The 16,855-nt window shown below is 55.5% G+C and overlaps 1 protein-coding gene across 8 annotated transcripts in view; it reads left to right on the forward strand.

Annotated features, from left to right (window-relative positions):
* The window catches only part of TNS3 (tensin 3), a 229,719-nt gene that overhangs the window by 144,509 nt on the left and 68,355 nt on the right, over window positions 1–16,855 (forward strand). For all 8 annotated transcript variants that reach the window (XM_047763136.1, XM_047763141.1, XM_047763140.1 and 5 more), the window contains one exon: window positions 13,341–14,600. In XM_047763136.1, coding sequence (XP_047619092.1) covers window positions 13,341–14,600 — 1,260 coding nt within the window. The remainder of the gene's footprint in view (window positions 1–13,340; window positions 14,601–16,855) is intronic.

The following is a 16,855-nucleotide window of genomic DNA, read 5'->3' on the forward strand; positions in this document are numbered from 1 at the left end:
AGATCCCAGATACGGGACTTGATCACATGCTCCCTCCTTGGAAAAGGGCTGCAAAGCAAAGCGGACCCAGGGGGCCTCAAGAGAAAAATTTCCCATGAATTACGGGGAAAGGGAGCAGTTGGAAAAACCCTTTATTTTGTCTTTATGGGGACAATTATCATGTGCCCATTCCTTTAAAAAAAAAAAAAATCCCTGCCATTGATTGCGAGGCTCCTTTGGCAGTGGTGTTCCTTGTGGCAGTGAGGGTGTTCCTGGGGTCAGATTCTATGTCTTGTGACTCTAGGATTCCCAGCAGGTGCCTCAGGAGTGGCTGGAGGGAAGGCACGCGCTTCCAGAGGAGGAGGAAGCTTGGGTGGAGGTGAAGGTGGCCTGGTGTGGGTTGGGGACAGGGGGACCTCTCCTGGCCTTGTGGTGGCACCTGCCCCTCTGTGGGCCCGGGGCCAGGTCTGACCAGGCACCTGTCACCACCTTCTAATTCTAGAACATTTTCATTACCCCATTTCCATCCTGGGCGCACCCAGGAGCACGTGCACCCCAGCCCCTTCTCGCTCAGGCTTCGGGTTGTTCCATCTAGAACGCTGTGCCCCCGGCAGTCACTCCCAGCCCTCCCTCTGCCGGCTTCAGGCGACCACCTGTCTGCTGTCGCCGTCACTTTCCCTCGTCTGACGTTTCACATGGGTGTAATCATGCCGTGTGTGGCCTTTTGTGACAGGCTTCTTTCACTTTGCCTGATGATTTGAGGGTGCATGCACGTCGGTTTCATACGTCATTCCTTTTTTAGGGCTGCATAATGTTCCAGAGTGTGGCCACACCACAGTGTGTCGATTTGTTCATCCACAGGTGGGCGTTTGGATTATTTCTACTTTTTGGCTATTGGGATTCATGCCGCTGTGAAGAGTCCTGTACACGTTTTGACCTTAAGTTGGTCTCACACCGCCAATCTTGTCTACTGTGCTATGAAGTTTCCACTTCTTCTACCGCCTTCCTGGTTGGTCTCCCCTTCTGGCTGTTTCTTCTGTCCTGCGGCTCCCCACAGAGCCTCCCGCTGAACATTCTGCAGGCCTCCTGTCCCACTTTGCCAACTACTGTCAGGGAAAGTGTTTTCTGTGTTCGCTCTGTCACCCCAGGTATAAAATGCCACCTCTGTGCGGTTGAAAAGTTTGAGGCATTTCGAAACACTGAGACTCAGAGGTCCTTTTTGGCCGCACATCAGCAACGCCTCACAAGACCGCGTTGTTGCAGAAGTTAGCACCACCCGCCTGCATGGGCTGTGTGTGATCCACACCCGCAGGCGGGCGCCAGGGAACCGGATAGTGTGTTGAGCTCGAGCCCTGGGAGGCCATCGGCTGCGTAACCGCCAAGATCGGAAGGCCAGATTGGTGCCTGCTGCAGGTATTTATGGAGGCTGTCATAGCTCATGGGTGAGGCTGCTGTCAATGCCAGGAAAACCCACCCTGTGCCCCATAGGAGGGTGGAAAAGGAGCCGCAGGAAAGACCAGGCTCCTTTAGACACACAACCAGTCATGCGACTTGGTTCTGATAGAAATGGAGCCAAGGGACCTCGGTGGAGCGTACAGATGTTTTGTCTCTTCCTCATTGTTGTGGGTACTTAGCTTTTTTTTTTTTTAAACAATTGGGGTGCAGGAGTTCCCGTCGTGGCACAGTCGTTAACGAATCCGACTAGGAACCATGAGGTTGCGGGTTCGGTCCCTGCCCTTGCTCAGTGGGTTAAGGATCCGACGTTGCCGTGAGCTGTGGTGTAGGTTGCAGACGCGGCTCGGATCCTGCGTTTCTGTGGCTCTGGCGTAGGCTGGCGGCTACAGCTCCGATTCGACCCCTAGCCTGGGAACCTCCATATGCCACAAGAGCAGCCCAAGAAATGGCAAAAAGACAAAAAAAAAAAAAGCAATTGGGGTGCAAAGGTCTGATTTTAAAACCTTGTCCTGTAGAGGGCCGGAACTCCCACCCCTCTGGCCTTGGCCTTGGCTATCACGTGGTAAGGCCCCATTCAGCTCCGTTGTTAAACCCGATCTCTCGGATTTCCATTTCTAATCTCTTTTCTTTTGATGTAAAATCTTTGAAGATAAGTACTACGTGATCAGTTAGTCACTTCCTTTCAGTGTTATTTGCAGAGTGGGCACAGGGATGTCAGTTCCCTTCCAAGGAAGGCGGGTTGGTCAATACCCTTTACCGAACACCCAGCGGAACAGACCTTGCATAACAAGCGCTTTGTGTCCCGCGATAAAAGAGACGGTTTTCCCCTCCAGTGCAAAGGTGATGTGTGTGCCCTGATGGCCATTTCGGGGGATTTGTTGAGGAAATCCGTACCCGTGGTGACCTCCTGGCTGTGTTCTGTCTCCCATCTCAGGCTGATGGGGTGGTGACATTTGTGCTGTGGGAACCTAAAGGCGTTGGGACGGGCTTTGCTTGCTGGCGCTTGTCATCGAAAGACCCAGGGTGTGTGGCTGTGCTGTGACCGAGAGGCAGTCAAAGCAGAGGGTAAACCCTTGGGCCACCTAAGCTGCACATGTACAGGCTCGAGGTGCAGAGGTGCTGCTGGGCAGAGCGTGGTGGTCTGAGTGTGCAAGGAAGCCCTGCAAGATAGGCCATGTGCAGTTAACCCCGGAGATGGAGGGTGTCAGCCGGTGGCTGATGTGCTCAGGGACGCAAAGGATGGCCGAAACCGGTTTGTAAACCCAAGCAGGGTAGTGCTGGCTCTGCAGGTCAGGTGGTCGGCTGGGAAGGTTTGGAAGGGAGCAGAGGTCTGGCTGAGTGGCTCCGGAGTGGAAGCCTTTGCCCCGCCTCCTCCGCCTCCAGGGTTCAAATTTCACTAAACCTGATTGCAGGAAACCCCACCCTCCTGTTTACATAGCCCTGGCCTTTTTTTGGTGGAACCAAAGTCCCTTACTGAGCTGGGAAGATCCACTTTCTGTGTGGAGAGGGAGGCTGGGTCCCTGGGGGGCAGACACGCCCCTGCCCGGGGATGCTGCGTCCTGGGGTTGAAGGTTTTCTTCATGGAAACGTGGGTCCAACCGGTCTGGACTGAACAAGCCTTGGGGCTGTTTGCAAGGAAGGTAAGCAGGGAGCCTGTGTGGGCTGCAAAGACCAGCAGCTGAGACCAGGGACTTGCCAGCCAGGAAAAGTCCCAGAGGGCCCGCATGGCACTCCGGGAGAGGAGAGGGCGTCCAGTGGGGAGCAGTGAGCCCGGGGAAGGGCAGGCAGGCCCGGGGCTAGACTGTTTGCAGGTTAGAGGAATCTTGGCTGCTTCTGCCCTTGGAGAATCAGTGATGGTTGGAAGCGGGCTTCCGTGCAGGAGCTCGTGGCTGGCCAGCCCAGGTGGCCTCGGAGTCGGCCCCGGGGCCTCCTGCCTTCCTGGGCGGCTCGGGTGTTGGCAGAGTCAGGAGTGCCCAAAAGGGAAGGGCTGCCAAGATAGGGCGCTTGCTGGGACGGGGCGTTGGCTGGAAGGGACAGGGGCCTGAGTGGGAGCAGTCCTGCTCGTGTGGGCTGCCTGGGATGGTTGCCGTGGCTGGGACATTATCTGGCATTCCTGGCCTCGCCCGGGGGACCGCCAGGAGCGCCTGGAATCCGTGTGGCTCCATCTCCCCGGGCCCTGCCGTTGGCGTGTCCCTTCCGGGAGAGCCGGAGAGCCGTGTGCCTTTCTGCCTGCAACGCCCCTCTCCTGCTTCATTTTTTTTTCCCCAAGAATTTACAGCCTGCCCGCTTCTAGAAAACATTTACACAAGCTTGACTTGGCTCCAAAGGGAGTGATTTTCATCTGCGCCCCGCACCTCCCTTGGCAGGCGAGGTGTCGCCTTCCTGCCTCCGGCGCCTCCTCGGCTGGCATTCAGGGGGGCAGTTTTGAGTTTGGGGGTTCTGGCAGGCATTTGCTGTCAAGGTGTGAGATGGCAAGTCTGGAGAAGCTTTGTGCTAGCCTGGAGTTACTTCTGGAACTCAGCCTGGGGCGGCGAGAAAGGGCGTTTACTTGGCCAGAGGCACAGGCGGGGCTTTCACCCGGTGAGGTTCCTAGCAGCTCGTTACCATGTTTTTGCCTTTTGCTTAGAGGAAAGGGGCACCTTTTTTTTTTTTTTTTTTTTAATTTGGTTTTGTGGGGGTTTTTTGGCGGGGCGGGGCGTTGATCACACTTGCATGTGGAAGTTCCCGGACCCAGATCAAACCTGTGCCAGAGAGCCTCAACCCACGCTGCAGTGACAAGGCAGGATCCTTAACCCACTGAACAAAAGGAACTCTGGGCACTTTTAACCCTGTCATTTTTCAGCCACCTGCCTGCGCTGTTGCAGACCAAAGGTGATACTCCCAAAGGCCCTGATACAGCCATCCTTTGCAACTCTCAATTTTTGGAGAATAGGGACTAATTTGGTGCAAATGCAAGAGTGTCTTTAATCAGCACAGAGGCAGAATCCTATTCCAGTAAAAAAAAAAAAAAAAAAAAAAAGCCAACCTAATTTCCTGAGAAGTTATAAATGCTACTATTACAATTATAGTGTCCAAGTGGAAAGAGAGTCAGCCTGAGTGACGCAGTGACATGATAAGGACCCGCCCCCAGAGAGGGCCACCGGCCACACCTGGCCTTTCTCCTGAATGTGAAGGTCCTGCTGCCCCACAGGCCCCTGAGGGAGGGGAGGAGGCACCCTGGACGCTTCCAAAGCCACCTGCAGCTCCCCACCTGGCCAGAGGATGCGGGGGTTACTCACCCCAGTCTCCCGCTCTGGGCCCATCCCCCTTGCAGCCGCCCTGCACGGGGGTGGCCTTCTCCACGCTGCAGAGACTGGAAGACCAGGTGCTCCCTCTGCACACGGCAGGGCGGGCACTGAGACGCTTGTTGCTTCTAGACAGGCTGCAGTGCTGGGCCGGTTCTCCGGGGCCCCTTCTCCAGATTGAAAGCAGGTCGATGGGAGCCGATGGCTGCAGCGGGTCTGGGAGAAACCGTATCTAAGCGCTAGGGTGAGGTCTCGAGATGTGCAGAGGGGTGACGCCCCTGGGTGCTTTAGAGGACCCCTGGCAGGGCTGTCATCCTTCCACTGAGGCCTGGGGGTCAGGCACGGCCCCCACGACGGCCCAGGTCCAGCAGAGGCCACAGGAGCCGCTCAGCTGTCTTACTGCTACTGCTTTTGTCCTCATGGCTGTCGATCTGGAGAAAACAGAAGTAGAGCAGGTTATGGGGCTCAAATAGAGTTCTCTACAGCTGGTGTGAGGGCCGGAGACGGGCTGCTCAGCTGGCCCGTGAGGTGAGGGCTTAGAGAACTTTCAGAGTGGTTTTAAAAATTCCATCTTTTACTTTAGATTTCTGTTAAAAAAGCAATTCTTCCACTTAATTCCAAAGCATGAGATTAGGCTGAGTTAAGAATATTTGGGACTTCCCGTCATGGCTCAGCAGTATTGAACCCGACTGGTACCCATGAGGACGTGGGCTCAATCCCTGGACTTACTCAGTGGGTTAAGGATCCAGCGCTGCTGTGAGCTGCGGTGTGGGTCAGACAAGGCTCTGATCCGATGTTGCTGTGGCTGTGGTGTCGGCTGGAAGCTGCAGCTCCAGTTTGACCCATAGCCTGGGAACTTCCATATGCTGTGGGTGTGGCCCTTAAAAAAAAGAATACTCATTAACTGGACACCGCGAGGCATGCTTATTCCCCAGGCTCTGGCTCGGGGGAGCACAGGTGTGGGGACTTGTGGGGACAGTGTTCCCCCAGTGCCCTGCGCTCTTCCCTTTGTGCTGGTCTCACTGGATGGCCACGGTGATCCCAGGGCAGCCCTCGGTCAAACACCCCATCGCCATGCGAAGTCTCTCCCAATAAGGGAAGTGAAGCACAGAGAGGTCGAGTAACTCCCCCAAGGTCACACAGCTCTGGGGAGGATTTTTAATTAGGAGTCACACCCAGGTGGGTTATGCCAGAAAGTCTAGCAGGGAACTGAAGCTGTGCACAGAAATTGCTCCAGGAAAAAGTTAAAACAAGCTCTGTGGCGCCAGGGGGACACACAGGGACCATGACAGCCATCCCGAGGGGAAGAGAACGCTAACCCTCTTCTGGAGTCTCGGAAGAGGCAGGAAGGTCCTGGAAGACAGAAGGTGGAGGAGGGTGAGGAGGGGAGGGAGGACGAGGCCCCACAGCAGGCGGGCCCATGGCGCAGTGAGCCTCACTTCTGTCTTGATTTCGTGCTCTTTTAGAAAAAAACCCGAGGTATGATTTCCATAAAGTTCACTCTGTTTACTGTCCTGAAACTCCCACCACGGGTAAGACAGAGGACATTTCTGTCCTTCACAGCTTCGGCTCCCAGAGCGCTGATTTGTCCCCAGGATCCTACAGCTGATGCCTTCAGAGTCCGGCTGCTTTTGCTCAGTGCCCGGGGGTGCACGGCATGCAGATGGCAGTCTCAGCCGTCTTTCCTTCTTCTCAGCACTTTTCCTGGGAAGCCCGCGGCTGTAAGCCCCTCCTTGGGGACTCGTGAGGTCTGGCATTGGGACATTTAAAAAAATTTTTTTAAAATTTTAGTTGGTGCACCATGTTCTGTCAATTTTTGCTGTACAGCAAAGTGACCCAGTTAAACATACGTATACGTTCTTTTTCTTCTATAATTTTCTACCGTGGTCTGTCCCAAGAGACTGGATAGAGTTCCCTGTGCTGTACAGCGGGACCTCTTTGAGGGTGTTTTGTCGGGGTGAATTGGTTTAGCCGGGTGGCCCCAGTTGGGGCGTAATCTGGAGGGGGAGCTGGCGATGGTGCCTGGCGGGCCGCCTCAGGAGGCAGAAATGACAGACGGTGGCCAGCAGTCCCCGTCCAGAGAAACAGCCTGTCCCCTGGTGAGTCAGGGTGGATTGCCCAGGGGGCTGTGGGTGTGGTGGGCGTGGTGGCCACAGTGGTGGGGACCGTTCACTCATTGTAAGGACAGAAATGCACAGCCTACTGTGGCCTCCTGCTGCTGCAGCCTAGGAAACAGACGAAACACTGCCATCATCAGCCGGCGGGCTCACAACACAGGATCCTGTCTCCACCGTGAACCGTGTCAGGAGTTCAGAGGAAAACTGAGTGCTCCAGTCCTTTCTGAGGAATTGGGGGGGAGAGGGAGGGAGTTGCAAAGAAAACATTTAGGCAAATTCCTTTCTAAAATTAAATTGTTAATTTCACATTAAAGTGGTGGGTCAGGTTGAGAATTCCAGTGCTTAAACAAAACAAAAAACCACCCAGGAAGCATGGATTTGGGAGTGGGACAGAGGACCCAGGTGATCTACGATAGCCTTGTATCTTAAATGTTAGCTTTGGAGTTCCCACGGTGGCTCAGAGGGTTATGACCCCAACTAGTATCCAGGAAGATGCAGGTTCCATCCTGGGCCCCGTTCAGCGGGTTGAGGATCTGGTGTTGCCGTGAGCTGTGGCATAGGTCACAGTCGTGGCTCGGATCGCGTGTTGCTGTGGCTCCGGCGCAGGCCGGCAGCTGTAGCTCTGATTCCACCCCTAGCCTGGGAACCTCCAAATGCAGAGGGTGCGGCCCTAAAAAAAAGGCAGAAAAAAAATGAGCTTAACCTCCCTGAGCCTCTGTTTTCCCCTCTGTAAAATGGACTTGTCACGGGATTGCTTTGGGAGTAAGCGAGCTCCATCCCTGGAGCGTGGCCGTGTCCTGGCACATGGGGGGGTGTCGGCGCCATGGCAGGAGGGGGCTGCTTCCTGCCTTCTCTCTTCCTCTGATGGTGGAAATAGCCATTTCCTACAGCCTCCCCTGAGTGCAGCTGCTCCTGGATGCGTCCTTTCTCCCAGTCCTGCGCTCTCATTCTCTTTCTGCCTCTGCTGCCCCATCGGAAGCTGTGAAGTGCCTGCCCCCCTCTGTTGCTTGCTTCTTAACTGGTTGCCCAGGCTGGTCCATCCCAGCACATAGTTGGGGCTCTGCTGAGTGCTTCCCTTCTCTCTTCACGAACAACTAACCGGCACCCGTGGCAAGTGATGCATAAACCCTGCGGTGCGCAGATGTGTTCAGATGTCCTTCTGACCTTTGACCCTTCTGCCTGCCTAACGGGCACATCGGGCTCACATTGAGGTTCTTTGACATTCTGGAACCACATGTGGACTTTAGCACCTTTCCAGTCTTGTTTGGTGGCATTTAGGACCAGCTGAGAACGTGAAGGGTGCCAGGTTCCTGGCAGGCCAGCTCAGTAGGGCTGTGCTGCCTGCCTGAGGGGAGGGTTTTTTTTTAATTTTTAGTTTTTTATTAAAGCATAATTGATTGACAATGTCATGCCAATTTCTGCTATACAGCAAAGTGACTTTAGTCATACATATACATACATTCTTTTTTAAAATATTCTTTTCCATCATGGTCTGTCCCAGGAGATTGGATATGTTTCCCTGTGCTGTACAGTAGGGTCTCATTCTTTATCCATTCTAAATGGAATAGTGTGCATCTACTGAGCCCAAACTCCCAGTCCATACCTCGCCCTTGGCAACCCCAAGTCTATTCTCTATGCCTGTGTGTCAGTTTCTGTTTTGTAGATAGATTCATTTGTGCCATATTTTAGATTCCACATAAAAATGATGTCATCTGATGTTTGTCTTTCTCTTTCTGACTCACTTCACTTAGTATGAGAATCTCTGGTTGCATCCATGTTGATGTAAATGGCATTATTTCATTCTTTTTTATGGCTGAGTACTATTCCATTGTATATACATACCACATCTACTTAATCCATTCATCTGTTGATGGACATTGAGGTTGTTTCCATGTCTTGCCTATTGTGAATAGTGCTGCTATGAACATAGGGGTGCGTGGATCTTTCTGAGTTACAGTTTTGTCCGGCTATGTGTCCAGGAGTGGGCTTGCTGGATCATATGGTAATTCTATTTTTAGTTTTCTGAGGAACCTCCATACCGTTTTCCATAATGGTTGCACCAGTTTACATTCCCACCAACAGTGTAGGAGGCTTCCCTTTTCTCCACACCCTCTCCAGCATTTGTTATTTATAGGCTTAATATTAATGATAGCCATTCTGATGTGTGTGAGGTGGTACCTCATTATAGTTTTGATTTGCATTTCTCCAATAATTCGTAATGTTGAACATCTTTTCATGTGTTTCCTGGCCATCCATATGTCTTCTTTGGAGAAATGTCTATTTAGGTCTTCTGTCTATTTTGTAATTGGGTTTTTTGTTATTGTTGTTGAGTTGCATGCATTGTTTGTGTATTTTGGAGATTAAGCCCTTGTTGGTGGCATCATTTGCAACTAATTTCTGCATCTGGGGGGAGGTTGTTTTGATGTCTGGGAAGTGGAGGCCCTGGGGCTGCAGGTGGCCAAGGGCTGTGGGTACTTTTCTGCCTTAGGGCCCCTGCTTGTTTGGGTTGGTTGGTTGTTTTCAGGTATTTTCCTTCTAAGGCAGCTGAGCATCTTTCCAAAAGAGCTCTCCAGGCTCTGTCCTGTGAGAACAAGCTAGAACATGCAGTCTTTCAGTTACTTGATGCCCGCTGGACACCAGGAGCTGGTCCCTGATGCTGGGGTACCACAGAGAGCAAAAAGCAAACCCCTTCCCTCCTGGAGCCCACGTTCTTGTTGGTGGGGGGAGGCTGCTGAGAAAGTGTGCGGTATGTCTGAGTATTGGTGCGTGCCCAGATGAGCGCCCAGCAGGGAGGGAAAGGAAGGTCCGGAGAGCCCGGGCTGAAGAGGTGAAGGAGGAGGTCAAGATAGTCCTGCAGACAGAGAATAGCATGAGCAAAGGTCCTGGGGCAGGTGCACGGTGGCTGTGGTCCGAGAGCAGGGTGGGCAGGGAGGATGTGAGTGCAGACAGGGAAAGCCGGGCCTTGTTCATTGTGGAAGGAGTTTTTAGTAATTATGGATACCGGTATTCAGAGCCTAGGAGCTGAGTTCTCTAATTCTTCTAAGTGCATTGGAAGGTAGGAAGAATTATTTCCTTTTGGAAGTAAAGAATCAGGGCCTCGAACAGTCTAAATATCCTAACCAGGGATGCACAAAGTCAGTGCAGAAGAGGAGCCCCACCTCCAGGTGCAGAGAACCTCACTCTGAGTCCCTTGGCAAAGAATGCAGGGCAGGGGCAATGGGCACCAGAGGGCACCCTTTTCCTCCTCGCCCGGAGTCTGGCTGCCCCTCTCCCCAGGAGCACAAAGCGTGGGTGCAGGAGGGCGTCTGTGGAGGCCTCTGGACAGCCCCCCAGGGGCCCTGTAGCATTGGGAGATTCAAGCTCCTACAAACTGATTCAGAAGTTTGGGCAGGTCTGACTTGAAGATTCACTGATTTGGTTCTGATTCTTTTCCTATGGATAGAACATGTGTTGGGTGCTTTCTGATGTAGAAAGGAATCTGTGCGCCTGGTAGGAAGTTTAGAGAGAGTCCGTGGTGGCCTTTGGCTGCATCCCATTGCCGCACTCCCTGTAGGGGGGGCAGCCTGGGCCCTCCTCCCACCCCCTCAGGCTGCGGGTTCCAGGAGACGGAGGCCTAGATGCTCAGTGCCCGCCCGGCCTCACACAGAGCTGGTGTCTAGTCAGGGGCAGTCGTGTTGTTTTTTAATGCATTTATTATTATCGTAAGATTTCTACTGCTAATAAAAATAAGAAGATTGAGATTACTCGTAACTCCCCAGACAGGGATATCCTGTCTTGTTCCGTTGCCTGCAGGCGCTTAGGCACCGTTCTTGGCTTGGGGCTGGCCAAGGGGTTCGACTCTAAGTGATTAACTTTGGGGCAGTGCCTGAATCGAAATCAAAAATTTTTGTGCAGCTCATTCTCGGCTTCCTTGTTTCCCCTAATTCGTTGTGCCCGTCGTTTGCAGCCAGATTCAGGAAGAGGGATGCGGAAGTCATGAATGCCTGGCATGCCTGGCTTCGGTTTCTAGAGATCGTGGACCACCCTGCCTGGCTGTGCAGTGGAGGGGAGTCTGTCCCCTGGGCCTGGCGCCAGCTGCCCCTGCGCTGTGGGGAGCTGAGCTTCCCAGGGGGCAGTGCCCTGTCCTGCTCACGCTGCAGATGAGAAGGCCAGCACCTGTCTCCCCGGGTCTCGCGTTACTCGAGTTTTCCTGGTTGCAGAGGGTCTCCCACAGAGGCCCAGTTAAACCAGTGTCTCCTCGGAGCTAGAAAGAACCCCTCTGTGTGCCGTGACCTCCAGAGGGTTTTGGAAACCACGCCCACCCCCTCGTTGTGCAGCTGGGCGAACCGGGGTGGGTGGCCCAGGGCAGATCGAGGAAGAGCCGGGACTTGAACTGGTGGCTGTCTGATGTTCCAGCTCCCACTTCATCCACGGCCAGTCTGCAGGAGCCCACCAGTGTCCTAAGTGTGATGACCTGGTGACTCACCTGTGGCTGGACTTCGCACTTTGAGGCTGTAGGGGTGATGGTGGCAGGTGCCCTGTGACTTGCAGAGCTCGTTTCAGGGTCCTCGTGTGCAGAGCTCCGGGCAGCACACACTCCCATCAGTGCCCACCAGTCACTTGCTGACCCCCTGCAGAGTGTCCTCACCGGTGCCACCTCGTTCATGGGCAGGGCCCTGGCACAGGCCTTCCTGGGCAGGTGGTCAGCACGGGCAATGGGGGAGCCCAGGCTGCAAAGCCAGAGCGCCTGGGTTCTGATCCCGCCTGGACCTCCCGATTTTGGGCAAGTTACAGATGCTCTTTCAGCTTTTGCTCTTTATTTCACAAAAGGAACATGCAAGAAAGGCCTTCCTGTGGAAGTTAGAGGAAATGTGCTGAGCGCCTGCCCCCTGACAGGTGCTCTGTGGCCACCAGCTGTCATTGACACCTTCCCTCAATTACCCCAAAGCTGCGTCCAGCAGCTGCCTTTTACTTAGATGCTCACATCACCGGTTGCCTGTCTTAAAGACTTGGTTTGTTGACAGCATTTTGGGGTATCATTTCTCTGCCCAGCCCTAACACCAGCACCCCCCTCGCCCCCTGGCCAGGCCTTACTTTCGGATGAGGGTCACTGAGGTTCTGCATTGGCCTGTACCTCAGTGTCCCCATTCCTCCTCACACTGCCTCCACTTGGGCACAGCGTTCTTGGCATAGCACCCCCAAACACCCTACAGATCTCTGCTCTGGCATGTCGCCCCAACGTTCTCAAAAAAGCAGAAGCAGCTGATCCTGGCGTGCACCCAGCACAGGTCCCTCAGGAGCGCTGCAGGCTCCTCCTGTGCTGGGACGCAGCCCAGTGGCTCCCAGGGGCCCCGGCAGCCCTGTGGCCAAGCCCCCTGCAGCTCCCTTGTTGTGGTATGCCTGCAATTTCAGGCTTGGGAAAACGGGGCGGCGGGGGGGGGGGGGGGGGGGGGGGGTGCTGAGGAGGGTGGCGGGGGAGGGAGGAGCTGACTGCAGCTCTCTCGTGCTGTCGGGCGCCCTCCCAGCTCCACGCTCTGACCCCGGCGGGCGAGTACCGAGTACCGTCAGCAATTTGAGGCTGGGGAGTGGCTGAGTGCCGCAGCCAAGGCTGAAATTAATAATCGTAGCACGGGGTTCTGCTCTTCCCACCTGCATGCCAGGCCTACTTTTGTTTTCCTGGCTCGCCGTGGCAACCAACCAGTGCTCACCTACCTGTGTGCTGAGGTCTTTGGCACCTTCCTGGCCCGGGGACGGGGATGCTGCATTAGCAGGAAGCCTGGAAACCTGTTCCTGTAACTTTCTCTTTTCACTGAGTCACATATTTAGATTTCGTTGGATCGTGTTGAGAGGATAGCAGGCTCCTAGGTCGGATATTCTGTTTACTAAGGGTTTGTGAACCTGGTCCCTGGAAAAGGCTCAGTTGACAGAGGCCCTGTCTTGTCTCACACGCACGAGTCTCGGGGGTTTGCGAGCTGAGCTGCGTTCCGCATTCACACTAAGAATGAATCTGACAGGGAGCCCTCGAAGCAAGATGACTTTGAGTGTGGAGAGTCCCAAAGGTTCTCTAAATGACCAGTCCCGTGGCATCAACAGGTAGAAACAGGACTTCCCGCGGTGGCACAGAGGATTCAAGATCCATCTTGTCTCCTTGGAGGCACTGGTTCCATCCCTTTGGGTTAAGGATGGGGCATTGCTGCAGCTGTGGCATAGGTCGCAGCTCAGGCTCAGATTCAGTTCCTGGCCTGGGAACTTCCATATGCCGTGGGTGCGGCCGTAAGGGGGGGCGGGGTTTGAAACACTTCTGGGGCCTGAAGATATTTGATTATTCAAATTGCTTTTCATTGGCAATCGCTTGCAGGAATGTATAGAACTTGGGGATCCTAGAAGAGTCCCTGGCCTTGGTTATTCTAAGCTGCCTGTTAGGAATTCATGTATTTGTCCAGGCAGGTGCAAAGACCCGTTCCAAGAGCCCAAAGCCCCCTTTCAGCCCTGACTTACAGTCCGCCTCTCCTTTTCTCCCCACCAGTGCTGCACACGCAGGGCCCCGTCGACGGCAGTCTTTACGCCAAGGTGAGGAAGAAGAGCACCTCGGATCCCAGTGCCCCGGCTGGGTCCCCGGCCGTCCCGGCCGCGGGCAGCCCAGACCACAGCGACCACACCCTGTCTGTCAGCAGTGACTCGGGCCACTCCACAGCCTCCGTGAGGACCGACAGGACTGAGGAGCACCTGGTTCCAGGACCCAAGAGGGGCCTGAGCCCCCAGGAGAAGGCCGAGCTGGATCAGCTGCTCAGTGGCTTTGGCCTCGAAGATTCTGGAAGCCCCGTCAAGGATATGACTGATGCTCGCAGCAAGTACAGTGGGACACGCCATGTGGTACCAGCCCAGGTCCACGTGAACGGAGACGCCACCCCCAAGGACCGGGAGACGGACATCCTGGACGACGAGACGCCCGGCCACGACCTGCACAGTGTCGACAGCATCGGGACCCTGTCCTCCTCGGAGGGCCACCCGCCAGCCCACCTGGGCCCCTTCACCTGCCACCAGAGCAGCCAGAACTCCCTCCTGTCTGACGGATTTGGCAGCACCGCGGGCGAGGATCAGCACGGGACCCTCGCCCCAGACTTGGGCCTCGGTGTGGACCCCTCTTACGAGCGGGAGCGGGCGTTTGGAAGCTGTGAGCCCAAGCAGCCGCAGCCCGTGCTCAGGAAGCCCTCTGTGCCCGCCCCGACACCGGCCTACGGGCAGGGCAGCTACCCCACGCAGACCTGGGTGCGCCAGCAGCAGATGGTGGCCGCTCACCAGTACAGCTTCGCCCCCGACGGGGAGGCCAGGCTCGGCGCCCGCGGCCCAGCAGACAGTTCCAGCCTGGCGCAGATCCAGCCCAGGGTCCCCATCACCCCCACCCGGGGCGCCAGCAGCAGAGTGGCTGTCCAGCGGGGCATAGGCCCCGGGCCACACCCACCTGACACACAGCGACCCCCTCCCGGCAAAGCAGCCTTCAAACCCAGGATTTCAGACGTCAAAGTCATGAATGGTACCGGCCTGGAGCTGAGCGCGGACCCCTCCCCAGGCTCCCCCACCCTGGACATCGATCAGTCCATTGAGCAGCTCAACAGGCTGATCTTGGAGCTGGACCCCACCTTTGAGCCCATCCCCACCCACATGACCATGCCGGGCAGCCAGGCCAACAGCCCCGCGCCCCCGGACGGCGTGGGAGGCGGGCTGCGGGCCAGCGGGCGCCTGCAGGACGCAGGAGATGGCCCCGGCCGGGCCCCCACGCGGCAAGGTGAGCTGGCGTTTGATGGGACGTGTACTTGCCTGCGTCCGAGTTTAGCAGAATAGGGCTTTCTGGAAGATGCTGGGCTCTTCACTGGGTCCGGACGAGGGGCATGAGGAGGACAGTGGGGCCCCTGGGTACAGCCTTATGGGCACAGGGAAGATGTCTCCCAGCCGGCCACCAGGGAGTGGAGAGGCTGTTCTTGGGGCCGAAGAGCTAGAAGAGGGTCGTGGGGGCGGGTGGAGGTGGGCTGGGGGAGGGAAGACGGAGCGGCATGTTCCAGAGAGTCGGCCCGAGAGGCTGGAATCCGGGCTCCAGGGTCCAGTGGCAGCTCCAGCGCAGCAGGAAGGCAGGCGCTGACGAGGGGTCCCCAAGTGCCCTGTGCAGCAGTGGGGGCTGTGCAGGCTCTTCCCCCAGGACTGGTTGTGCAAGGCCTGGGGGCCACGGGGAATGGCTGTGGTGGGCAGAAGTGACCTCTGGCCGCACAGCTGCTTGGATGTGGGGCGGGTGTTGGGCTTGGGCCTGTGACAAGCTGTTCATGTTGGGGAGGTGTAGGCTGTGGGACACGGGGACAGAGTGGGGGTGCCTGGGATCAAGGGATGGTGTGTGAGGCCACAGGGGGAATGAACGTCTAGAAACGTCCACACGGAGGGGATGGGGCTGGGTGAAGCCTGGGAGCTGCTGGCATCTGGGGAGGTGGAGGGCAGGATGGGGCTGCGTTCTGGGGAGCTCCCTGTCTCAGGCAGGATGCACGACCCAGTGGTCACCTCGGGGCTGAGAATGTGGCGTCCAGGGAGGCCAGACCCTCTGGTGTTGGCGTGTTAGTGTGTCCCCACCTGGGGCTTCAGCTGGTTCCCCAAGGGCCTAGCCTCTTAGAGCGAACACAGGAGGGTGAAGAAGGAAGCACCTGGGGTCCCCTCCTCCTCCTGCTCCTTCTCCTGCTCCTCCTTCTGCTCCTCCTCCTGTGCCTCCTGCTCCTCCTTGGGAGTCTGGCCCTGAGGGCGGGGTGTCTGCAAGACGGGACACCTGATGGGGAAGGGCTCTTCTTGCTCTGGACATTGTTCTCAGAGCCCTTTCATCCCCTCCGGCCCCTGGGCTGCAGGGGCTGATCTGTCTTACAGTTGAGTTTCCAGGGTCACCCAGGTCGTTCACAGGAATTGGCCCCTGTTGCTGCATCCAGAGGCCCTGCCTGCCTTGCGGTCGGATGGGGTGGATTTCAGGCCGCCCAGGGCCAGATGGCCAGGGAACCTGAGCTTTGCAGACCTTGGTCTGGCTGAGTCTTGCGTGGACTGACTGGGATTTGGGGTTAAGGATGTAATCTCTGAATTTCTGTTCACTCCATCTGTTAAAAGAAATCCTATGCCGTGCCAGCCTGATGGAGGGGCTCAGGAAGTGCTAGTCAAATACCTGGGTCATACGGGACCCAGCTTCCCTGAGTACCTAGGATCCTGGAAGCATCCCCTGAGAGTGGAGGACCAGGATGTACTGTGGGTTTTTTTTTTTTTTTTTTTTGCTTTTAGGACCACACCCACTTCGTAGGGAGGTTCCCAGGCTAGGGGTCCAATCAGAACTACATCTGCTGGCCTACACCACAGCCATAGCAATATCAGCTCTGAGCTGAGTCTGCAGCTTACACTGCAGCTCATGGCAATGCCAGATCCTTAACCCACTGAGCAAGGCCAGGGATCGAACCCACAACCTCTTGTTTCCTAGTCGGATTTGTTTCTGCTGCTCCACGACAGGAACTCCCAGGCTGTCGTGTGGCCGTAGGACAGCAACAGTAGTAACAGCAGCAACTAAGTGGTGCTGAGTCCAAGTGGAAGGATGTGGGTGTACAGACTCAGATTCGTTCAGAGGCTTCTGAGTTTAAAAAAGGTTTCAGCTGGGGAAAAAGACTGCCTGCATCCTCTCTCTTACTTCACCAAACCTACTTCAAGTATTTGGAAAAATTAAAACCAGAAATCCTTTTCCCTTGGATGAAAACTTCCTTTGAAATTTGGAGGAGGTTGGAGGCATCTGAGCGTATTGGGGGAAAAGGATTCTGAGGCTCTGGTTACCCTCTGGTGGCCTCTTTAATTAGTTCATTTGTTTTCCAGGGGATGGAGCTCCATCCGCAGTGATTGCTCCTCTTACAGCAATGAAACCTAGAGCCTAGAGCCCTTCCCCTCCTCCACGCTTTAGTTGGCTTAAGTTACTTGAGAAACTCATCACTGTAATTACTGGAATTTTTGTTTATTTTATTTTATTTTTGGGGGGGATGTGGG

Source organism: Phacochoerus africanus, chromosome 16, assembly GCF_016906955.1.
Source record: "Phacochoerus africanus isolate WHEZ1 chromosome 16, ROS_Pafr_v1, whole genome shotgun sequence".
Taxonomy (NCBI): domain Eukaryota; kingdom Metazoa; phylum Chordata; class Mammalia; order Artiodactyla; family Suidae; genus Phacochoerus; species Phacochoerus africanus.